The following is a 22,445-nucleotide window of genomic DNA, read 5'->3' on the forward strand; positions in this document are numbered from 1 at the left end:
CTATTCTAGAGGCAGCTCCCAAAAAACATTTAAAATATCTTTATTTCAGATCAAAAGTAGGTATGTCACTAATTAGTTCAAGAGAAGTTTAAAAATCAGGATCAATTGTGAAAATCAGTGCATTTTCTTAAATATATAGTCTTTGAAATCCATGATACTCAAGGCACATGAATTACTTAACACATTTTGGATATACACCTCATCCTTACAAGTATCTATCAGGGTCAGTGTACTTTGGTCCTGTACCCTGGAAAAGAATAATTGGATGTCAACAGTTGGATCTCTAGTTTCTATCTCTGGAATGTTGTCATACAAGGTTCAAATTTTTTCTTGAAAGATTTTCTTTTCATTGAAGCACACATATACACATTCAACACATACCCATTTCCAGGACTCAAACTTCTTTACATATTTGTTTGTTTTCTTTTTGAGGCAGGGTCTCACAGTATATCTGTAACTTGTCTGAAACTAATTATGTAGACTAGCTGCCCTCAAACTCGCAGAGATCTGCCAGCTTCTTCCTTCCAAGTGAGGGATAAAGGCCTGCACCATCAGGCTCAGTGTATGTCTATGTTTTTAAAAGTCAATATAGCAGCATTTATATAAACTTTCATTTTATTATGGAATAATGATGGTGGGGGATTAGATAAACTACTCATTTAACCTCTAACCTTTACAGACACAAAATTTAGCTACAATAACCCAAGAGTATTGACTAATTCCATTACCTTAGGCTAATTTTCAACAGCTGTCTTGGACCAAGTAGCAACATGGCATCATCCTTTCAACAGAACTGATCATACAAGAGTGGCAATGTTACACATGTGATTTAATCTACCATTGGATAGCAATTGCTTTCTGAGCTAGGATGGCCAGATTGCTTTTGTAGGAAAAAAAAATATGGCAATTCTATTGTCTGGTGCTTAAGAAAAAGGTCACAATCATTTTGTATTTAGAAAGAAAGTTATGGAGAATGTAAAGGATAATGTAAACATGTAAACTATGAAGGCAAGAAGCCAGTGAAGAAGACTTAGAAAAAGCATTGAAATTAAGTGAAAATGTTGATTGGCATGAGGTGGTATTGACTGGCTTTGATGATAATTTAGGGAAAAAATATGGCCATTGACATAGGCTGCACCAAGAAGAACTAGGGACTAGAAAGAATGATGAAGACAAAACAGAAGAGGCAAGGAATATAAAACCCAGGTTTGGTATTTAACCTCATAGATGTAGTCAACATATAATAACAAAAGTAATACTAAACCAACAGAACTGTATGCAGGATATTGAGATTTAACAATTATGTGGTCACAAACATACTTGACAATAGTCAAATAAATATGACCCAAAAAGCTGGGAGCTATGAAGAAGAAAAAAAAAGCAGTGACAAGGCTTAAATCCAGGTAACAAAACATCTGCAGTTTATTTAAAGCTGGGCTGGAGACAAAGGAGACAGTAAAGCAGAAATATATTCTATACTAGAAAAAGAAAACCCTCAATATAATTCTTCTGTATCAGAATCTTTGTGATATAGGACTGATAGAGTTGGGAAGTACTGTAATGATTTAAAAAAAAAAAACCTGGCTGAATGGGCTCCTGATACCAAATTCTCCACTTCCTTATCTTTTACATTTTACATTGGATACAATTTTGGAATGGGAATCATTTGGACTTTGGTTAAAATTCTTTCAGATCACACAATTCAAAATAAAAATAAAATAGTAAATCTTCAAAAGACTAGTAAAACTCTTTTTTTTTCCTTCAGTGATTAAGATGGAACCCGGTACCTTATGTATGCTAGACATGTGTTCTAACCTTGAGCTATGTACCACTCACTAGCAGCTAATCTTTAAGTTTCCTTTTTTAGAATAAATATACTGATAAAATGGCTAAGGATAAAATAGAAAAAAACAAACAAACAAACAACAACAACAACAAAAAAACCAAAAGACAACACTTTCAACAAATTGTTCTGGTTCAACTGGAGGTCAGCATGTAGGAGAATGCAAATTTATCCATTCTCATCTCAATCTACAAAGCTCACATCCAAGTAGATCAATGACTTCCATATAAAACCAGATACAGTGAATCTAATAGAAGAGAAAGTGGGGAAGAGGCTTAAACATATGGGCACAGGGGAAATTTTCCTGAGCAGAACAACAATGGCCTACGCTCTAAAGATCAAGAATTGACAAATGGGACCTCATAAAATTGAAAAGCTTTTGTAAAGCAAAGGACACTGTCAATAAGACAAAATGGCAACCAACAAATTGGGAAAAGATCTTTACCAATGCTACATCCAATAGAGGGCTAATATCCAATATATATAAAGAACACAAGAAGTTTGACTCCAGAGAACCAAATATTCTTATCAAAAAAAAAAATGGGGAATAGAGCTAAACAGAGAATTCTCAACTGAGGAATGCCAAATGGCTGAGAAGCACCTAAAGAAATGTTCAACATCTTCAGTCATCAGGGAAATGCAAATCAAAACAACCCTGAGATTCCACCTCACACCAGTCAGAATGGCTAAGATCAAAAACTCAGGTGACAGCAGATGCTGGCAAGAATGTGGAGAAAGAGGAACACTCCTCCATTGCTGGTGGGATTGCAAGCTGGTACAACCACTATGAAAACCAGTCTGGCGGTTCCTCAGAAAACTGGACATAGTTCTCCCAGAAGATCCAGCAATACCACTCCTGGGAATATACCCAGAAGATGCTCCAACCTGTAATAAGGACACATGCTCCACTGTGTTCATAGCAGCCATTTTTATAATAGTCAGAATCTGGAAACAACCTAGGTGTTCCTCAAAAGAGAAACGGAAAATGTGGTATGTTTACACAATGGGGTACTACTCCGCTATTAAAAACATGAAATTCACAGGCAAATGGATGGATCTAGAAAATATCATCCTGAGTAGGGCAACTCAGTCCCAAAAGAACACACATGGTATGCACTCACTGATAAGTGGATATTAGGCAAAGAGTGGGTAATGCCCACAGTACATCTCATGGACCACATGAAGCTCAAGAGGAAGGAAGACCAAAGCGTGGATGCTTCAGTCCTACTTAGAAGGGGGAACAATATAATCAAGGGAAGTAGAGGGTGGGAGGGATTTGGGGGGAAGAGGGGATGGGGAGGAGAAAAAGAGGGGCAGAATCAGGTATGGGAGGAGATGGAGGAGATGTACAGAGGATTAGGACATTGAACAGAGGTGTGAAGCAATGGGGGTTGGGGAACTGGGGGTAGCAACCAGAATGTCCCAGATGCCAGAATAGGGAGAGCCTCCCAGGACCCCATGGGGTTGACATTAGCTGAAATACCCCACAAAGGGGAGAGAGAACCTGTTGAGAAAATATCCAGATGTTAGCCATGGCCCCTGGGGTTGAGGGATGTGGCCACCCACCCATCTCCAAAATTTTAACCCAGAATTGCTCCTTTCTAAAGTAAATACAGGGACAAAGAGTGGAACATAGACTAAAGGAAAGGCTGTCCAGAGACTGCCCCACCTGGGGATCTATCCCACATGCAGACACCACACCCAGACACTTTTGCTGATGCCAAGAAGTGCTTGCTGACAGGAGCCTGGTACAGCTGTTTCCTGAGAGGCTGTGTCAGACCCTGACCAATACAGATGCAGATGCTCACAGCCAACTATGGGACTGAGCACAGGGATCTCAATGGAGGAGTTAGGGGAAGGACTGAAGGAGCTGAAGGGGCCTTATCAGGCATCAGTGAGAGGGGAGGCCCTTGGTCCTGCCAAGGCTTGATGCCCCAGTGTAGAGGAATGCTAGGGCATAAGTTAGGTGGGGGATCACCTTCATAGAAGCAGAGTAAGAGAGGATGGGATAGGAGGTTTGCAGAGGGGCAACCTGGAAAGGGGATAACATTTGAAATGTAAACAAATAAAATATCCAATAAAAAAAAGAAATGGCTTCACCTTTGATTATGGAATTACACATATTTAAAAGTCAAAGTCTTTTGAAAGACCAGGCATTTCTCTTGCCAATCATTTCCTTTGGAGGAGGCAAATCATGGTGGGGAGCTAACAAATAGGGAATTGATATTTTCCAAGGTGTTTTCTACTTCTAGATTATTAATTATTTAAGAAATGAAAGAATGGGGGTTGGTGAGATGGCTCAGTGGTTAAGAGCACTGACTGCTCTTCCAAAGGTAGTTACATATACTAAATGAATGAATGAATGAATGAATGAATGAAATTAAATGAAAGAATGTCTCTAAGATTAGGCAATTGTATGGGTTTCTGAGAAGAGGATGGGCATCAGGGTTTCTGGGCCTCAGGGAGCAGAAGGAATGGAAGAACCTGTGTTTTGAGGCAGAATCAGTGAGTGTAAGGATTTATGTCCTTTTGGTCTCAAGAAGCCACCATGCTAGTGCTGGGAACTCAAGCTAGGTACTCTGTAAGAACAGCCAGTACTCCAGACCACTGAACCATCTATCTAGCACCAAACTTGTTACATTCTTAATATTACTGGAAAAGGTGTCCTATAAAACGATGTTTCTAGAAGTGGTACAAGTCAGGTCCACTCTGGGAAGGCGGATTACTTAAGGATGGGTTCTTAGGCCCCATCTCAGCAGGAACAGTTCTGTTGTAATTCCAGGAGGCTCACTGCATTTGCAGAATGAACTCATACAACCATTTCAGTGCTCTCTGCCTTAACAGTCTTTGCTTTCTTTTTCTCTTTAGCAATATTATGCGTACATTCATCTTACCCAGATGATAATTGAGTTCATTACTTTGGCTTTCTTTAGGCTTATTACATTCACAGGAGCATCTCAAAGAAAGCCCTAGCACTTATATACCTGATTATGCTCAAGATAGCCTCAAGGACAGGCTTTAACAAATCCTAAGGCATTTATAAACTAAATTAGCTTTTTGAGGGAAAATTTAACTTGTTAAATTATTGTTTCTTTCTGTTTCTCTGCTTTGTCTTCTCACCTAAAACAATGCAAAAAAAAATGAGGTCCCAAATAGCTTCAGAATAGCAATGAAATCCATTAGGCTTATACAAGTAACCCACTCAAGTGTGCATAGGTAGCAAGGTTCCTCACAACAAATTTAAAATTACCGAAACTCAACTGATTATGGTTCTGCTTTTTTAAAATCAAATTCTGTCATTTTCTATATTCAGAAAATGACAGATGAAGCCTGAACTGGAAATTGATTGCTTGGGTAAAATCATTCATATCATTCAGAACAAAATAGAGATATTTAAGGCAAGGTTAATAGATAATGTGAGATTGTTTAGATAAACTGCTTTTTCAAATAGCATCTACTTATAATTGCACAAATAACAGCAGTATTCAGATAATGTTGAGTATATTAAATTTTAAAAATAATGAAGACTTGGTAACAGAATATAAAAGATTTGGAAATAGACTTTGTTTATATCCATAATTGGCCATTTACAGCAATACTTGAGTTATCATTTTGAATAAATATTTAACTTTTGCTTATTTATGCATTTATTATTTTAAATTAATGTATTTTATCACAAAGTAGTTTATTGAGAAGTAATTCAAGGTTTCTGGGATTAATCAAATCTGCTATATAAGTTTCATATAAAATATAAATCCTTGAAAATTAGAAATTCTATACAGATATAAGGATTATTTAACTTTTGGCTCAGTTGCCTTATTAATGAAATGTAGATTATAATACTAAACTTGTAACTTTTTTGATGTTTGGTAGTAATAATTTTAGGTTGTACAGCATGCAGATTGTTGCTCTCATCCAACAGTCGTTCTAACATTGACAGTTTTCTTATATATTCTTGAAATAACCAAAATACACTAATTTTTATGAACAGGGAAGAAAATGGAAAACAAAGAACAACTAAGAATAATAATCACTTTAAGAAAACTGTTGCTTGCAGGCAGGAGCCTAGCATTGCTCTCCTCTGAGAAGCTCTATCTACCAGCAGCCGACTGAGACCGATGCAGATACTTATAGCCTAGCCAGCCAACCATTGGCCTGAGGTCAGGGACCCCATTGAAAGAGTTAGGGGAAGGACTGAAGGGACTGAATGGGGATGGCAACCCCATAGGAAGAACAACAATGTCAACTAACCCAAACCCCTCAGAGCTCCCAGAGACTTAGCCACCAACCAAAGAGCATACATGGGCTGGTCCATGGCCCCAGCTAAGTATGTAGCAGAGGGGCTGCCTTGTCTGGCCTCAGTGGGAGAGGATGTGCCTAATCCTGTAGAGACTTGATGCCCCAGGGAAGGGGGATGCTGGGGGGACAGCTGGGGGAGGAGGTGGGTAGAGGAGGTGGGGTCACACCCTCTCAGAGGCAAAGGGGAGGGGTAAATAACTCTGGGAGGGGGGACCAGGAAGGGGGTCAACATTTGGAATGTAAATAAATAAAATAATTTAATAATAATAAAGAAAACTCCATGAAAAATAATGTTTCTGCAGCCCGTCCTTTACCTTAGTGGCAACAGGAAAAGCGTAAATGGAGAGGATGTTGGACAATACCAATAAACCACTCCTTTTCACACATTTGACAACTGATAGCTCTGGCTATAGACCCATGGAAACAGGGACAAAGTTTCATTTTCTTTTGCACTATTAAATGTAAACCTGACAAAGTGAAATGCTTATCAACAGAATTGAGAAACTGCAATAATTTTCACTAACTCTTGACACTTTTCAAGCTCTATGTGTTTTGCAAGGTTAACTTACATTTTCCAAGTGACCCCAAAGGAACACAAAATACCTTGAAGTTCACTAATGGATGGTGTAGGGAGGTCAATTTTATGAACCCTAGATTCTTTTTAGAATGCACAGATATTCTTGGATGGCTTGAGGCAAATGATAATTACTGTTTCTATAAAACACAGTTTACTTGTTCTATATGAGCAAAGGTGTTAGATGTGTTATTATAAAAAAAATGTGAGTTTGTACTTTTTTCCTTTGGTCTACCCTTGGAATGACAGACAGGAGCCTAGCATCTAAAAATAGAGAGATGGACTAGACTGAAGAGCCTCTTGGAAGAATGCTAAAATAGTCAGTACAAGTTAATAAAACAGCTATCTGTGTAAACAAGAACAAATTGAAATTCACTTCAAACTGCTCAACTAGGGAAGACAATTAAAAGAGAAATACCTTACCTATAGAAAAGTGTAGCTGGCCTTTCTGTGCTGATTACAAGGTGAGAGAGAAGGAACATGCCGATGGCATTGCAATCAGCATCTGTAATTTGTAAGTGCCCTTTGGAATACAAGTCTAAAAAGGGTAGGTGTAACTTGCCAAGAAAACTACCTATTGCTTCTAAATCGCCACACATATTTCCATACAAAAATGATCTTACAAAGAAGCACATAACTTTCCTTTTTTGGATTAAATAAAGGCAGGACACAAATAAGTATATTCAGAAGCAACAATAACACAGGGAAGTCATCCTACCTCCATCCAGTTCCTCAGCTCCAAAATGATTCCTGTAGAAGAGCATGATTTCTATCTTGTAACATTTATATATGGTCACCGAACAGATGAGCAGCAAGAGAATAGCGCCAAGCCCTCCAGCAAGTTCAACGGTGTACATTAACTCTAGGGCATGAAAGCAAAGGAGAATTATACAATAATCACACATAAAAAGCAGAATGATTTTGTTTTCATGTTTTTGCAAGTGACTTCAGACACATTAAAACAACCTCATCCCTCTTTCTGTGACAAATTAGTTTGTTTTGTTTTTGATGTTAGGTCTCATTGGGTATCCTAGGCTGGCCTTGAACTTGTGATACATCTGCCTCAGCCTCTCAAGTTCTGGGTTCATGGGTGTGTACAAACGTATTCATCTTGTGTGAGGCTTTAAACCAGCTTTAGCTTTGAACTCTGTTTCCTGGGTGATTGGATAAGGTGATATGTGACAATGTTGCTTAGTAACACTGCTTTGGTAAAAAAGAACTTGGTTGACACATTGCCTCTGAACTAAAATATTGTAAATGTCTCATTTCAAACTATAATATTAGGTTTGCCTCAAAGCAGCAACTTTTACATGCACATATCATATATCCCTTGAGAAGGTCCTGTGAACTATGCTTTTAGAATTGATAAAAGAGACAATTTTTTTAAGACAGGACAGCTTTATGATCATCTGCATATGCTTTTTGATCATTGTTACCTGAGTTGTTACCTATGAGTTGGGTTCAAGGTAAAATAAGGGAGCTAAATAGAATAGTTCCTAGAGAGCACATACACTGTTCAACTACCCACTGAATGCTGTCTGTCCTCTCTCACAAGATGGCATGATTTTGGATGTATATTTCTCTGAAGAGCAGTGTCCTTGTATATTAACATAATCTTCAAGGCTGAGAGCTTAAGTAGATTTAAAACGTAGGTCTCCAAGTGGATATCACAATAAAATGAGTTGTAAACTTTTATTATTAAGATACTACCTTTTTCTTTACTTTCCCTTATATTATGCAATGTATGTTACTATAGAGATGTCTAAATGAGGAATTTTCTTGACATTTGCTGCATGCAAGTTCTCCTTTAGCATGCAGAATGTTGATATTCTAACAAAAATGATTGGACCAAAAAAAATGGGGTAAAATAGTCACTTACATTTTCTTCTTTAGAGCTTATCAAGATTGTAAGGAGAGTTAAGTTGCTAGTATGCAAATAGTAAGGAAACATATACACACACTGAAACTCACTCTTCCTAAATGCCTGTGTATGCATGTTGTCATTGATCATCATAGGCTAAACAATATTACTTATAGGTAGCTGTTGTTCCCTGACATTAAGCTGAAAAGTAGTAGTTTAATTGATTAAGCAAGGTGTTGTGTTTAACAGTTTTGTCTCTTCTGTCTTGAAAAGGAGCTCATTAACATATAGAATGCTAAAAGGGAGTTGAAGCAACAAGATGTTTCAGAGAAGTAGAACTTCACCTCCTTAAGCTCAGAAAGTTAACAACAATAACCAGATTCATTAGATGTCTCCTGACCAAAGTAATAAGGAATGCTGAGAATCACTCTTAGACAAGACAAGCTACAAAGACTCTGAGACGAGATCAGCTGTCTGGAAGAAGTAGAAACCAGCCAAGGTACCTGGATAAGGTTTAGTCACTGGGGAAGGACACTTTCCAGTTTGTTATGCAGCCTGCAGGCTGTGAAGTGTGGTTTAGGTTTTCAGCTTTCATTAGCTATTATTACCCACACTGGAGTGGGATTTGCTAAGGCTGCTGTCATTTGAGTCTTTTTTTGCCAATAACTACAATAAAACACTAATAAAATGTATTGGTTCACCAAACTGGTCTTTGGTGGTATCCTTATTTTGGTCTACTCTCAGTTCCCTACCTGGGGTGAGTAGACTGCTCAAATTTCTTGAAGAATAGTCTCACAGAACACGCAGTTATTTACTTAAAAAACAAATCTAGTGTTGTTTTAGATTCTGTAATTGGGAAACTATGAAGGAATGGAGTTGTATCACTTACAGCACAATCAATAAAAGCTTAGTTGAAAACAGTAAAATAATTAATGACTTGCAAAAATACATACTATTGGGTAACAATTTCACTCCTAAATTCTCATAAATAGGGTAAAATAATGGGAATGAGGTACTGCCAAGGAAATAACTTGGTCCTCATTTGCTCACAACAACATGCAAGTGTGTGTGTGTGTGTTTGTGCACAAGAGAGAGAGTTTGTGTGTGTGTGTTTATATGTGATAAAAGTTTTCCTCTAACAATTAAGAAAAATAATCTCAGTCATGTTTCTCATCTAGTTCTTTTATTACTAATGTGTTTAATAAAGTAAGTACATATAACTACTATTTAATCAACTGCACTTTTTATACTTAGTAAAATTAAACGGGGGGTTAAAGATTTATTTAAGAAGTTCTGACTATGACTTTAAGATAGAAAAAGGTAAAATAAATTAAATATTTCTGAGTCAAAGTAAATTAGCATGAAATATGAAATAATGGAAAATAATTACACTAGCTTTATCTGTTAAATACTGTAAGGGACCACACAAGAGAGAGCTAAAAAAGTGTAAGGAAAAAAATGCAAAATGTCCTTCACGATAGTGTTTCATTCTTCCTGTGTGAACAAAAAGAATACTTGGGTAAATAATACTGTGGAGAACTCTGTGTTTTGTTCTCTAGGAATAGCAATTGAATTCCACCACACAAAGAAACCTGAATGAAAGTACAACTTATGCCCATAAGATGATTCAGATACCAAAACATCCTGATTTAAAATATACTGGACATTATTGGAGAGATGATACTTTAGATTACAACCACTTGTGTCGTCCAAGGGACCAAACACAGAACCTCACGCTAGAGGAAGGCTCGACTATGGAAGCACATATATAGCCCACATCGTGCCCTTTTTTTTCCCTAGGTTCTGTTCTTTTATTTATGATTTGTGCTGGCTTGTTTTATGTTAACTAGACAACACAAACTAATGTCATTGGAGAGGAGTGAGCCTCAACTGAGACATTTCCTTTGTAAAATCTGGTTGTAGGCAAGTCTGAAGGTCATTTTATTAATTAGTGATTGATGTGAAAGGCCTCATCTCCTTGCAGGTGGTGTCACTCCTAGGTTGGTGGTCTTGGATACTATATGAAAGTGGGATGAGCAAACAATGGGAATCAAGTCAGTAAGCAACCCTTCTTTATGGCCTCTGCATCAGTTCCTGCCCCCATGTCCCTGCCTTGATTGAGTTCCTGCTCTGACTTCCCTCTATAACTGTGATTCAGGTGTTTCATCACAGTAATAGAAACCCTAAAGTAAGACATTTGTTTAATTTACAAAAATAAAATTTCTTGCAAAAGAAATAAAGGAAATTGATCAAACATAATTGGTATGTTAAACATTGATGATGGATGAGAGAACATAATTGTGCTGTTACATTGGGAAAGTTTTCTAGTAAAGTGAAAAATCAATGTCAATATCAATTGTACTCGTATGTAGTTCTCTAATATACATAAACAGACACTGGCAGGGAGTCTTATGCAAAAATGTTTGAAGTAGTCTTATCCATACTAACAATGACTGGAAACAACCCAAAATTCCTTTAACAGGAGATGCTGGATAAGCTAATGTTTGCCCATAAATAGATTCTACTCAGCAACCAAAAGAAGAAACTAAAAATAAAGACCATGAAAAACTCATAGGGTTACAGTCAGTGAAGGAAGCCAAATGCAAAGTAATATTTACCATGTGATTCTACAAAAGTACAAGAACATCATACTATAGTGCAGTGATATAACCTAGAAAATATATATTTCTTACAGAATAAGTGAAGGGAAAGTTTATTGGAAAGGGGAAAGGAAGGACTTTATAGGGCACAGGAATATATTTTATCTTGTCTTGGGGGTAGATACCTAAATGTAGGCATTTGTTAAAATTTATTGATATGATCACTTGAGGTCTATGAATTTTATCTTATGCCAATCATAATTCAATTCTTTAAAATTGTGATTGCTTATGAAAAGCTGTTACAAGTTCTGACCCAAGGCCTGTGTGAGGAGATGCTCTAAGGAAATATTGGAGAGAGAACAGCTGTTCTGCTGTAGATAACTAGCCAAGCAGGGAATGCTTTTTCTATAGTGCTTCCAAGAGCTGGAGGCATAGCACTAGGTCCAAGATTGTAACATAGTATGAGTACCATACAGAGTCAAATAGCTTTAGAGACAATAAAAATGATGCCAGAACCATGTTCCTAGTAATATAGCAATTAAAAAAAACCCTGATTTTCTTTAGATGGTGTTCATAATATAGGTTTCTGCATATGTGCAAACTGATGTTTATTTCTTGGTTCTTTTTTTTAACTGGTTCTTTTATTTTTGAGGTTATAATATAATTATATTTGTCTCTTTCCTTTCCTCCCTACAAAGCATCCCATATACCCCTCTTTCCTTTCTTTTAAATTCACAGACATTCTTTTTCAGAAATTGAATATGAATAAATTACAGGAAAAGTTGTACTTCAGTAAGTTATTTTTATTTCTAGAGAAAATATGGTTTATTTCTTTTTATCGAAGCATGAGCCTTCAAAATTGCACCAAATACATTAAATGTTCAGTATATTTACATAATCGATAGTATTATCTGAAAAGTAATTTTAATAAAAGAAAGAATTGGGTTGATGTAGCTTTGCAATTGTATATATGATTGTGTGCCATGTGAACAGTTTTAAATCTCAAACATATGAATAGCAACATATACTTAAAGCCCGAATAATGAACAAGAATAACTCTCTTGAGGGGCAGCCATTTACTATTAATAAGAGCATTTGAAAACTTATCGAAAGAAATGAAGAATTTCAAGGTACTCCTTTATCCAAAACCTTAAACTTATCTCAGATTTCTTATCAGATGCACTGCAGTGATACAAGTACAAACATGGTATTCTTCCAGCATCCTTACAAGGAGGTCGGGAACAGAACTTATTCTTCTCTTTCAAGGCACACACCAGTGCTGCTCTTTGTTGTGTTATCTGATATAGGCATATCTACTGTAAATGTACACAGACTAGTATTTATGAAGTTGATGTAAATTTATCACATTGTGAAAATGCTCCCAAGGAAAATGGTGCATTAAATTTAGTCTGTACACTCCTGCATCAAGTGGACACTTAGTGAATATGAGCCCTATTTCTTTTCTGGCTTACCCATGACATCAGAACAAAATCAGAAGTGGTTATTTTGCCACAGTTAAGAGAAATTATCAGGCCTCCTGTTTTTTATCTTTGCATTACTATGTGACTGTGAATGGTACTGCCCTTGCAAATGCCATTTTCCTTTTGAAATGGACCCTGCTTTTCAGCTCTAATCAAAGTTGCCAGCAGAGGCAGTATTTAAACAAACAAACAAACAAACAAACAAACAAAAAAAGATTCCATCCCACAACAACTAAGCTTCTGAGAAAGGAAAGAGAGAACCCAGACGTTCAAAAACAAAAACAAACACAAAAATAAATTCTTTGGTTAAAATGATAGATTCTGCCCCCTTTAAGGGGTGGAGGCTGAATATTGAAAATTGTAGAAGCAAAGCTGCTCAACAAAAACCTAAGGGAAACTGCCATTTGCTTAAACACAACTAATGAACGAGTGCCAGAGACTTACATTTAAGGGCAACGACAGTCATTTAGTTACAGGCAATTAACAATAGTCCTTGGAAAGCGCCAGTACAGTCTTAGTTATGGGAATTTTACATATTATTGTTTCTCCCCCCTAAAGATTTAAAAATGTTCTCCTTACATAGTGATATATGCTTATATTCCTATAATATATGCTTATATTCATATACATATATATTCTTTCTATATACATATATATTCTTTCTATATACAAGTAACAATTCAGCTTCTTAATGTATTATTCCCCTGCCCCACAAAAGTGTAACTGCTTCTAAATTGTGCTGATGTATCATAGAAATTGAGTTGAATATCTATGTAAGCTGAACATAATTATCCTCCTGCCAGGAACAAATAGTTTATACTGCTTCAGAGAAATAAATATGCATATGAATTTACGTGGATGGATAAATCCTTGTAAACCAAGATCTTCATAACACAATCGTAGAAAAAGTATGTGGTGAAGCTAATGAATAAACTAGGATCATTATGGTGTCTATCATGTATTTCCACAACTGACTTGCATTTACCGCATTATAAATAAGGGAAGATCATGCCGAACAATTTTATATAAGAACAGAACAGTTTTAGAATGAACTACTAAAAGTAAGCCACACAAAGTCTTCCATTACACTGTCAACAAGATTTATGCATCTATATGGGTATGAAAAGAGATCAGAGATACAAAATGAAAATTCAGACAATTGAGCTAAAAAAAAAATCACACGAACTTTTATTTTGTAAAATTTTTACTTCTTTAAAGATTTCTAGAAAAAGAGTACACAAACACTAATCCCAGGTACAGGTCAATAAATATATATATATATAGGATCCCAAACTACACTAGGTAATTGCAGCAAGATTAGTGCAAACCAAGTACATTTATTATTTGCAATGTAATCCAATATACCAATAGATGGCATGTGCTTTATTTTAATTAGCCATTTCTTTTAAAGGGTTGCTTGCACCAACTGTCTTGATAAGAAAAAAAATTGTAGTCATTGCTCAAAATGCTTGTAGCAAATCTAGTTTTAAATTGAAGCAATTTATTCAGAAAGCAGTCTACTACTGCAGCAATAATCAATGTGTTTTCCCTAAGACTGTACTGGCGCTTTCCAAGGACTATTGTTAATTGCCTGTAACTAAATGACTGTCGGTGCCCTTAAATGTAAGTCTCTGGCACTCGTTCATTAGTTGTGTTTAAGCAAATGGCAGTTTCCCTTAGGTTTTTGTTGAGCAGCTTTGCTTCTACAATTTTCAATATTCAGCCTCCACCCCTTAAAGGGGGCAGAATCTATCATTTTAACCAAAGAATTTATTTTTGTGTTTGTTTTTGTTTTTGAAAGTCTGGGTTCTCTCTTTCCTTTCTCAGAAGCTTAGTTGTGCTGGGATGGAATCTTTTTTTGTTTGTTTGTTTGTTTGTTTGTTTAAATACTGCCTCTGCTGGCAACTTTGATTAGAGCTGAAAAGCAGGGTCCATTTCAAAAGGAAAATGGCATTTGCAAGGGCAGTACCATTCACAGTCACATAGTAATGCAAAGATAAAAAACAGGAGGCCTGATAATTTCTCTTAACTGTGTGTGGAGTGTTAGTTCAATGGATCGTAGTTTTCCAGCAGCTGAAGATGTATAAATACATACACACACAGAGACACACACACAGACACACATACAGAGAGAGAGAGAGAGAGAGAGATACAGAAATGGAAATGAACTTTAGGTCATATAGATTTAAAAGTCATCTTTCATTCATGATTATGGTGATAATATAATCTTGTATCAATGCATAGAATTTTAAAAGTTTATATTCACTTAGAAAATGAGAATCACCTAATATTTCATTAAGACCTTACAGATGCTAAGTGAGTCCTCTGCCACTGAGATATACCTCTCCCATTTAATTTTTTCATTCATTCATTCATTTTTTATCTTTGTTTAATAAGTATTTTCTATATAGTGGTTCAATGGTTTTGACTCTTGTGATAAAGTGAAGGAAAGAGATATATGATTATTGCCTTATTTCTTAAAGATTCTGACATGTAGGCATGTAGTTAATATAAAATACATGCCAATATTTGTTGAGGACTGAAGTATCGCTGTTCTAGCACTTTTATGAGTATAAAAATATTAAAAGTATCATAATCACAAGACAAGTAAGCAAGATGCTTGGTATATTTGCGTATGTGTTTGGGTGGGTTGTGGTGGGGTTGTAAAGGTAAAAATCAACCACTGAATGGCATAGTACAAAAGTACCTGCAAAGGTTTGTGAAAAATTATTTGACACAGCATTAAATGAAAAATATATTTTTTGGATGTTCAATGATTATAGGCAAATTCTGCTTTTTTGTTTAGTTAATATATTTTACTTATCTTCTTAATTTACTTTCAGAGTAAATAACCTGTGCCTTTCCAAAAAAAACAATATTTGTTGGGGATTTATGCCTGGTACCAGTTAAGCTAGTTTCCTAAAATTAGGTCAGAACAATCACACTATGATTCCCCTTGGGAAACGTTGGCATTCGATTTCAAAAGGTACAATGCGGAGTTCCAAGCGTAAGGAAAGGTCTAATGCAGATTTATTTTTTTCCCTTTTAAACCGTAAACCAGTATTTGAAATATCACTCTATAGAAACTATACAAGGGACATACACATCACATATTTGCACACACATATAGACATATAAAAGATTAAGTGTGGGCTCTTTCATCTTAGATCTCGAAAGAGAAACCAGACAAAGAATGAGGACACTGCTAAAATAAAGAACAAAAGGGCCTCGGGTGACCAGCTGAGAAGACATGGCTAGTGTATATCAAGGCGTCAGACTTCACTGATGCCTAAAAGAAAATACCTTAGAAGAAAAAGTATTTGTTTTCTCTCTACTAGGAATTTCCTTCTTAACATGTCATACAAACAGACAGGCACAGATGGAATGTTACAAAACCTCTCTTGAGAGAAAACTGTCAAAGTGAAGGTGGCTTTGCCATTCCACTCCTTTTTGTTAAAGAATGTGATGTTTATCCTGAAAGCAATTGTCCACCAGAGGATATATTGTCACAGTTAGAACTACTAGTTCTTCCATTGGGAATGCTTTGGGATGCCCAAAGAACACAGAACATCTGGACTACTTAGATAACCAGTAAGAGCAATGTATTCTACTTTTTGACAAATGCATTAAACTCTTATTTTTTTAAATAGGATTTGAAGAATATTCTACTTATGGAAATAAATTTATAAAAACTGCACACATATAAAACTTAATTGTACTGAAGGTTACAAAATGGAAAGCACTGATAAATGTCAGACTTTTGCTATTATTTTAATTTGCTTTCTTTAAGGGTTTAATATATTTCTAATTATTGAAAGCTTTAGAAACAACTGTTTTTGGTGAAAGCCATTGGTAATATTTTCCCTCTTGAGAAAAGTTTCATTTGAAATTCTTGGTGTTTTCAGCATTAGAGATTATTAGGGCCAAAACAGCAATCACACTGCATGCTGGCTTATTTCTCAAATGGGAGTAACAGAAAGCTCTTTTCTTTCTCACGTTTGAATGCTTTTCATCACTCTTTGTTATTGAATACAGAAAGTATTTGGGGAACATGGTAGAAATTTTGCATTGTTTCTAAATTTGCTAATATTTTATTGAACTTAAAAAAAATCTATGATGTAATGAGCAGTCTTGGGGGGACAAGAAATAGCAAAATCTATGATTATTCCTCCTCTGTAGGAATCATTTTACATTACATTCCAGAATTTTCAAATTCATTTAAGTTGGGTAATATAAGGTTCACTTGTTGAAGGGTTATTATTTTCTTTCTGATACAGGGTCTCATTCTGTAGCACAGGTGGGCATCAAACTCTATATGAACCAAGCCTCAGACTTAATGCAGTTCAGCACTGAGTCTCCCAAACCCTAGTTTTATAGGCATGAACTACCATACTGGGCTTGCTTTCTTTTTTTTTTAATATTTTTTATTATTACATATTTTCCTCAATTACATTTAGAATGCTATCCCAAAAGTCCCCCATACCCACCCAACCCCACTTCCCTACCCACCCATTCCCATTTTTTGGCCCTGGCATTCCCCTGTACTGGGGCATATAAAGTTTGCATGTCCAATGGGCCTCTCTTTCCAGTGATGGCCGACTAGGCCATCTTTTGATACTTATGCAGCTAGAGTCAAGAGCTCTGGGGGTACTGGTTAGTTCATAATGTTGTTGCACCTACAGGGTTGCAGATCTCTTTAGCTCCTTGGATACTTTCTCTAGCTCCTCCATTGGGGGCCCTGTGCTCCATCCAATAGCTGACTGTGAGCATCTACTTATGTGTTTGCTAGGCCCCGGCCTAGTCTCACAAGAGACAGCTATATCAGGGTCCTTTCAGCAAAATCTTGCTAGTGTATGCAATGGTGTCATTGTTTTGAGGCTAATTATGGGATACACTTAAGTTTGTGTGGATTAGGCAGCAATGGTAAGTCAGTAATCAGAACTACAGTGAAATATAAGGAGCTGTAGTTTGTATTTTGCACTAATGGGAGCAAATTGCTGAGGCAACTTAATACTAAACCAGAAGAAAATCTGTTGGGAAGAGCAAGCACTTCAATTAACTTTCAGGTTTGGCCAAAATGAGGCACAAAATTCTGAGAATCTGAAATATGGCCTAATATATATTATTGTGAGTACTTAATATGTTCTTCAAGATTTCTACCCTGAAGCTGAAGGACAATTAGTTTACAAAAGATAATACTGAAGAACAATGAGGCAGAGATTTGCTCTAGGTAACAAGCAACTGAAGAGTGAAAATTAAAAGACTCTCAAGAAACTCAATTTCTGCATCATAGCTCATAATTTCTTTTCAGTCATATCAGAGTTAACTTAATAATTCTTAGGTGGTTTAAAAATGATCATTGGGTGCCTTCCTAAATATACTGCTGGAATTTTCTTGAATTTATTTTTAATTCATTTTATGACATTTAAATGCCCACTTTTAATTTAGAAAACTCAACCTCCATGTATATTACTCTTTATTGAGCACACTCTGAAAATAGAACACGTACTCTAAAAGTAGAGACAAATAGCTAACATGTCTCTTACAGATGGCAAATGTATTTCTCAGCACTAAAAATCTAACACAAGTAACCATGGTAATCTATTGGAAATCAACATACTTTTTCCTGCTATGTGACCTGAGAGTGCAGTTAGCAGTTTTTTATGTGTCATGTCAAATTTCTCAGGTACTGACCTGGTTGTCAAACTTCGACATCCAGGAACTGCTTATTAAAAGTTATATCTTTTGTATTGTATTATGACCCAGTTGTGCCATTTCTCAAACAAATGTAGGAATTCCTAGCCATACAAGTGCAGACTTAGCATCCTCTCTCCAACAATGTTGCCCTAGGATAATGGTCTACATCCCTCTGAAAGCAGTGACTTAATTACCACATATAATTCATATAGGTGCTTAACCCAAAACTGGTAAATATGTATGTTTATTTACATATTTTACAAGTGGAATTATTTTCACTCCACAGCATTAGATAAGCCTTCTCCTCTAAGCCTCTTGTAGTGAAGTAATATTTCAAATGGGATATGAAGCATCAACAATAAGTAGGTAAATTTGATTGCAAATAATGAGAATACAAAGGTGATTCTGAGGAGGAGGAGAAAGGGGTTATTGGTGGGTATTGGTCATGGACACACTATTCTGTCTACTATCTCTGACTCCATGTATTATGTTGTAGTTGTGGAACATGTTTGGCTTCAGATGCCAGAACAAACAGTTGAGGTGCATATTTTACATAGCAAAGCAGACCTGGCCTCCAGGTGCTACCAGCATCCCCCAGTCCCTACCTGGCATATCCTACCCCTAACCCTGAATTTTCCAGCCCTGGGGCTGGGCTGTCCTGCCCCCAGAGGCTCTTCCCTGTACAACCAGACATTTTGGACCACCCTCCCCTGTTTTCCTTCTCTCTGCATGAGCTCATTCTCTCTTTCTCTCCCCACTGCCTCACCCCTCTGTCTCCCTTCCTATGGCAAATTCCCTGGCCTCCTTCCTTGGGACCAGTGAACTCACCCACCTGAGAGCAGTGTCCCAATAAACCGCCAGTTATATAATTTAATCTTTCTTGAGTTGGCTCATTTTACTTGGCAGAGAAATAGCTAATCAGTGTGTGTATGTGAATTACATGTTTTTGGTGTGTGTCCGTCAAGTAATTTATTTTCTTTTTTAAATATCTAGTTTTTATTTATGTGTGTATAGGTGTGTGTGTGTGTGTGTGTGTGTGTGTGTGTGTGTGAGTTTGTGCATATGAGTGCAGGTGCCCATGGAAGAAGCAAGGAGTAGGTGTCTTTTTTTAAATTTATTTTTATTAGGTATTTTCTTCATTTACATTTCAATGTTATCCCAAAAGTCCCCCATACCCTCCCACTCCCACTTCTTGGCCCTGTCCTTCCCCTGTACTGAGGCAGATAAAGTTTATACGACCAATGGGCCTCTCTTTCCACTGATGGCCAACTAGGCCATCTTCTGATACATATGCAGCTAGAGACATGAGCTCTGAGGGGTACTGGTTAGTTCATATTGTTGTTCCACCTATAGGGTTGCAGATCCCTTTAGCTCCTTGGGTACTTTCTCTAGCTCCTCCATTGGGGGCCCTGTGATCCATTCAATAGCTGACTGTGAGCATCCACTTCTGTGTTTGCTAGGCCCCGGCATAGCCTCACAAGAGACAGCTATATCTGGGACCTTTCAGCAAAATCTTGCTAGTGTATGCAATGGTGTCAGTGTTTGGAGGCTGATTACGGGATGGATCCCCAGGTATGGCAGTCTCTAGATGGTCCATACTTTCGTCTCAGCTCCAAACTTTGTCTCTGTAACTCCTGTTTTGTCCCCTTCTTAGAATTGGACACTTTGCCCCTTCTTAGAATTGGGATTAGGTGTCTTATACCCTGTAAAAGGAGTTACAGGTAGTTGTGGGCCACTTGACAAGAGTATTATGAACTAAAGTCTGGTTCTTTTGATAAGTATTTTGAACTGCTAAGCCATCACTTCAGCCCCCTTTCAAGTGTTTTTTAACTGATGTATTTATTTTCCTAAGTGGCATACTTACTGTTTTCTAATACAAAACTCTGAGTTTCAGTAGATTTTCTTGCCCTTACTTGAGGTTTATTTGAATTTTATAGCTGCTCTGTGAAATGCTAGGCAGATATTAATGCAAATGGATTAAACTTTTGAACATGTAGAAACACTTTGTCCTGTTGCTTGTCCTATTATGGTTTCTTTTTTTTTTTTCTCCTTTTCATGACCAACAATATGTGGTGTTTTGATTCTGATACTATGTCCACCCCTCCTACTATACAGAGTTATGATTTAGTTGAATTCAACATTTGAAAGAGGAAATTAGCAGTATTCACTAATTATTATATATCATGGGTATTACATATACTCAGTAATTATGATTTGTACAGACTGAACACTATAGACAACCTGTTTTATAGGTAATATAAAATATATGTTGTTGAGAGATTTCTGAATATATTTTCCTATTAAAGCATTGGAAATGTAGGAACTGTTTCTAAAAATGAGGGCCTTTTTATTTAAGGGGTTGATCATTTTAATACTTGAAGAGAGTGCCTTCTCCGGCATCTCTTGAGTAATAAATACATTCTAGAAGGCAAAATGTCATTGAATATGTGATGTTAGTAACCTCATTAAGAACAGAGTGTTAGGGCAAAGGTGTTGACTCTGCAGAAGGAATGAGGCAATTACTTGGATTTAGTCCCACTGATTGGTTGTTCTCTGGCTTCATTTCTTTCTCATAGACACACTAAACTCCAGAAAGCTAGTTACTCTTGAACTTAGATCATTCCAAGTGCATTAATGGGATCTATTGTGTAGCTAAGGCATGGCATGCCAATTGTGGTCTGTAGACAAGTAGCAATCATATCTATAATGAATTTCCTTGAAATTCAAGTCTTGCATACCACCTCAGACTAATGCATCTGAATTGCTTTTCTAATAAGCTCCTAGGTGATTTATGAGTATTATAAATTGTATGAAGTACAGGAATAGGGACATCTAGATGGCTTTCCAAATACAGAAACAAATAGTCTGACTGCTGTCAATTCCTGTATATAAATTCTTGTTCTGTTGATTTTCTGTTCTTTCCAATTCCATTTGATATGATCTTTGAGGGTTTTCACAGTGAAAATGCCAGTTCTTTTACTTTGAAATTCTCTGCTATGAGTACTTAAGATGCTAAAGCCATTTCTTGTAAGTGGGTTTCTCTATTCATACTGTAAACCAATAGTTCCTATTTTGGGATAAATTTTGTTCTCTGGGGATATTTTATAATGTCAGTATACATTTTCATTTTCCATTGCTACAAAAGGTAATGTAGGTAAGGGCATAAGATGCTGCTAAATAATCTATAGTATACAAGACAGTTCTTACCAGAGGAGAAATTTATTCAGCCCAAAATATCAATAGCAACAAAATTGAGAAGCTGCAATAGGTAAAATGTAGATGATTCAGGATACATTTAATCAACCTGTTTGATAGGACACATTCATCACATTTATTAAGTAGGGCACATTGAAACATATGACAGAAAAGTAAATGTACCTTATCAAGTATTTAACATTTTAGTAGAAAAAAAAACAAGAAATGATAAATATGAGCATATATAATGAACTATTTTATAGTTTCCGTTCATATTCATGATCAACAGGGATGGCTCAAAACAGAAGTTTATCAATCTCTGTTTCCCATATTGGTTTTGTTTGAACAAGGTAATCAAACAAAAATTACCTAGGCTTATTCTCACATAATTTATATATTCTGTGTAAGTGAACTAGCCATCTTAAAAGGTTAGTTTTTATGCCTCTAAGTTTGGTGGCTTCCTTGAAATGTCCTTTATTAAAGACACCGTCAATAAGACAAAAAGGCCACCAACAGATTGGGAAAGGATCTTTACCTATCCTAAATCAGATAGGGGACTAATATCCAATATATATAAAGAACTCAAGAAGGTGGACTCCAGAAAATCAAATAACCCCATTAAAAAATGGGGCTCAGAGCTAAACAAAGAATTCTCACCTGAGGAATACCGAATGGCTGAGAAGCACCTGAAAAAATGTTCAACATCCTTAATCATCAGGGAAATGCAAATCAAAACAACCTTGAGATTCCACCTCACACCAGTTAGAATGGCTAAGATCAAAAATTCAGGTGACAGCAGATGCTGGCGAGGATATGGAGAAAGAGGAACATTCCTCCATTGTTGGTGGGATTGCAAGCTTGTACAACTACTCTGGAAATCAGTCTGGTGGTTCCT

At 36.4% G+C, this 22,445-nt stretch overlaps 1 protein-coding gene across 1 annotated transcript in view; it reads right to left on the reverse strand.

Moving 5' to 3' along the window:
* Il1rapl1 (interleukin 1 receptor accessory protein-like 1) overlaps nt 1-22,445 on the reverse strand; it is a 1,375,012-nt gene that overhangs the window by 13,659 nt on the left and 1,338,908 nt on the right. The window contains exon 9 of the mRNA NM_001160403.2: nt 7,435-7,578. Within this exon, the coding sequence (NP_001153875.1) occupies nt 7,435-7,578 (144 nt within the window). The remainder of the gene's footprint in view (nt 1-7,434; nt 7,579-22,445) is intronic.

Source organism: Mus musculus, chromosome X, assembly GCF_000001635.26.
Source record: "Mus musculus strain C57BL/6J chromosome X, GRCm38.p6 C57BL/6J".
NCBI classification, from domain to species: Eukaryota; Metazoa; Chordata; class Mammalia; order Rodentia; family Muridae; genus Mus; species Mus musculus.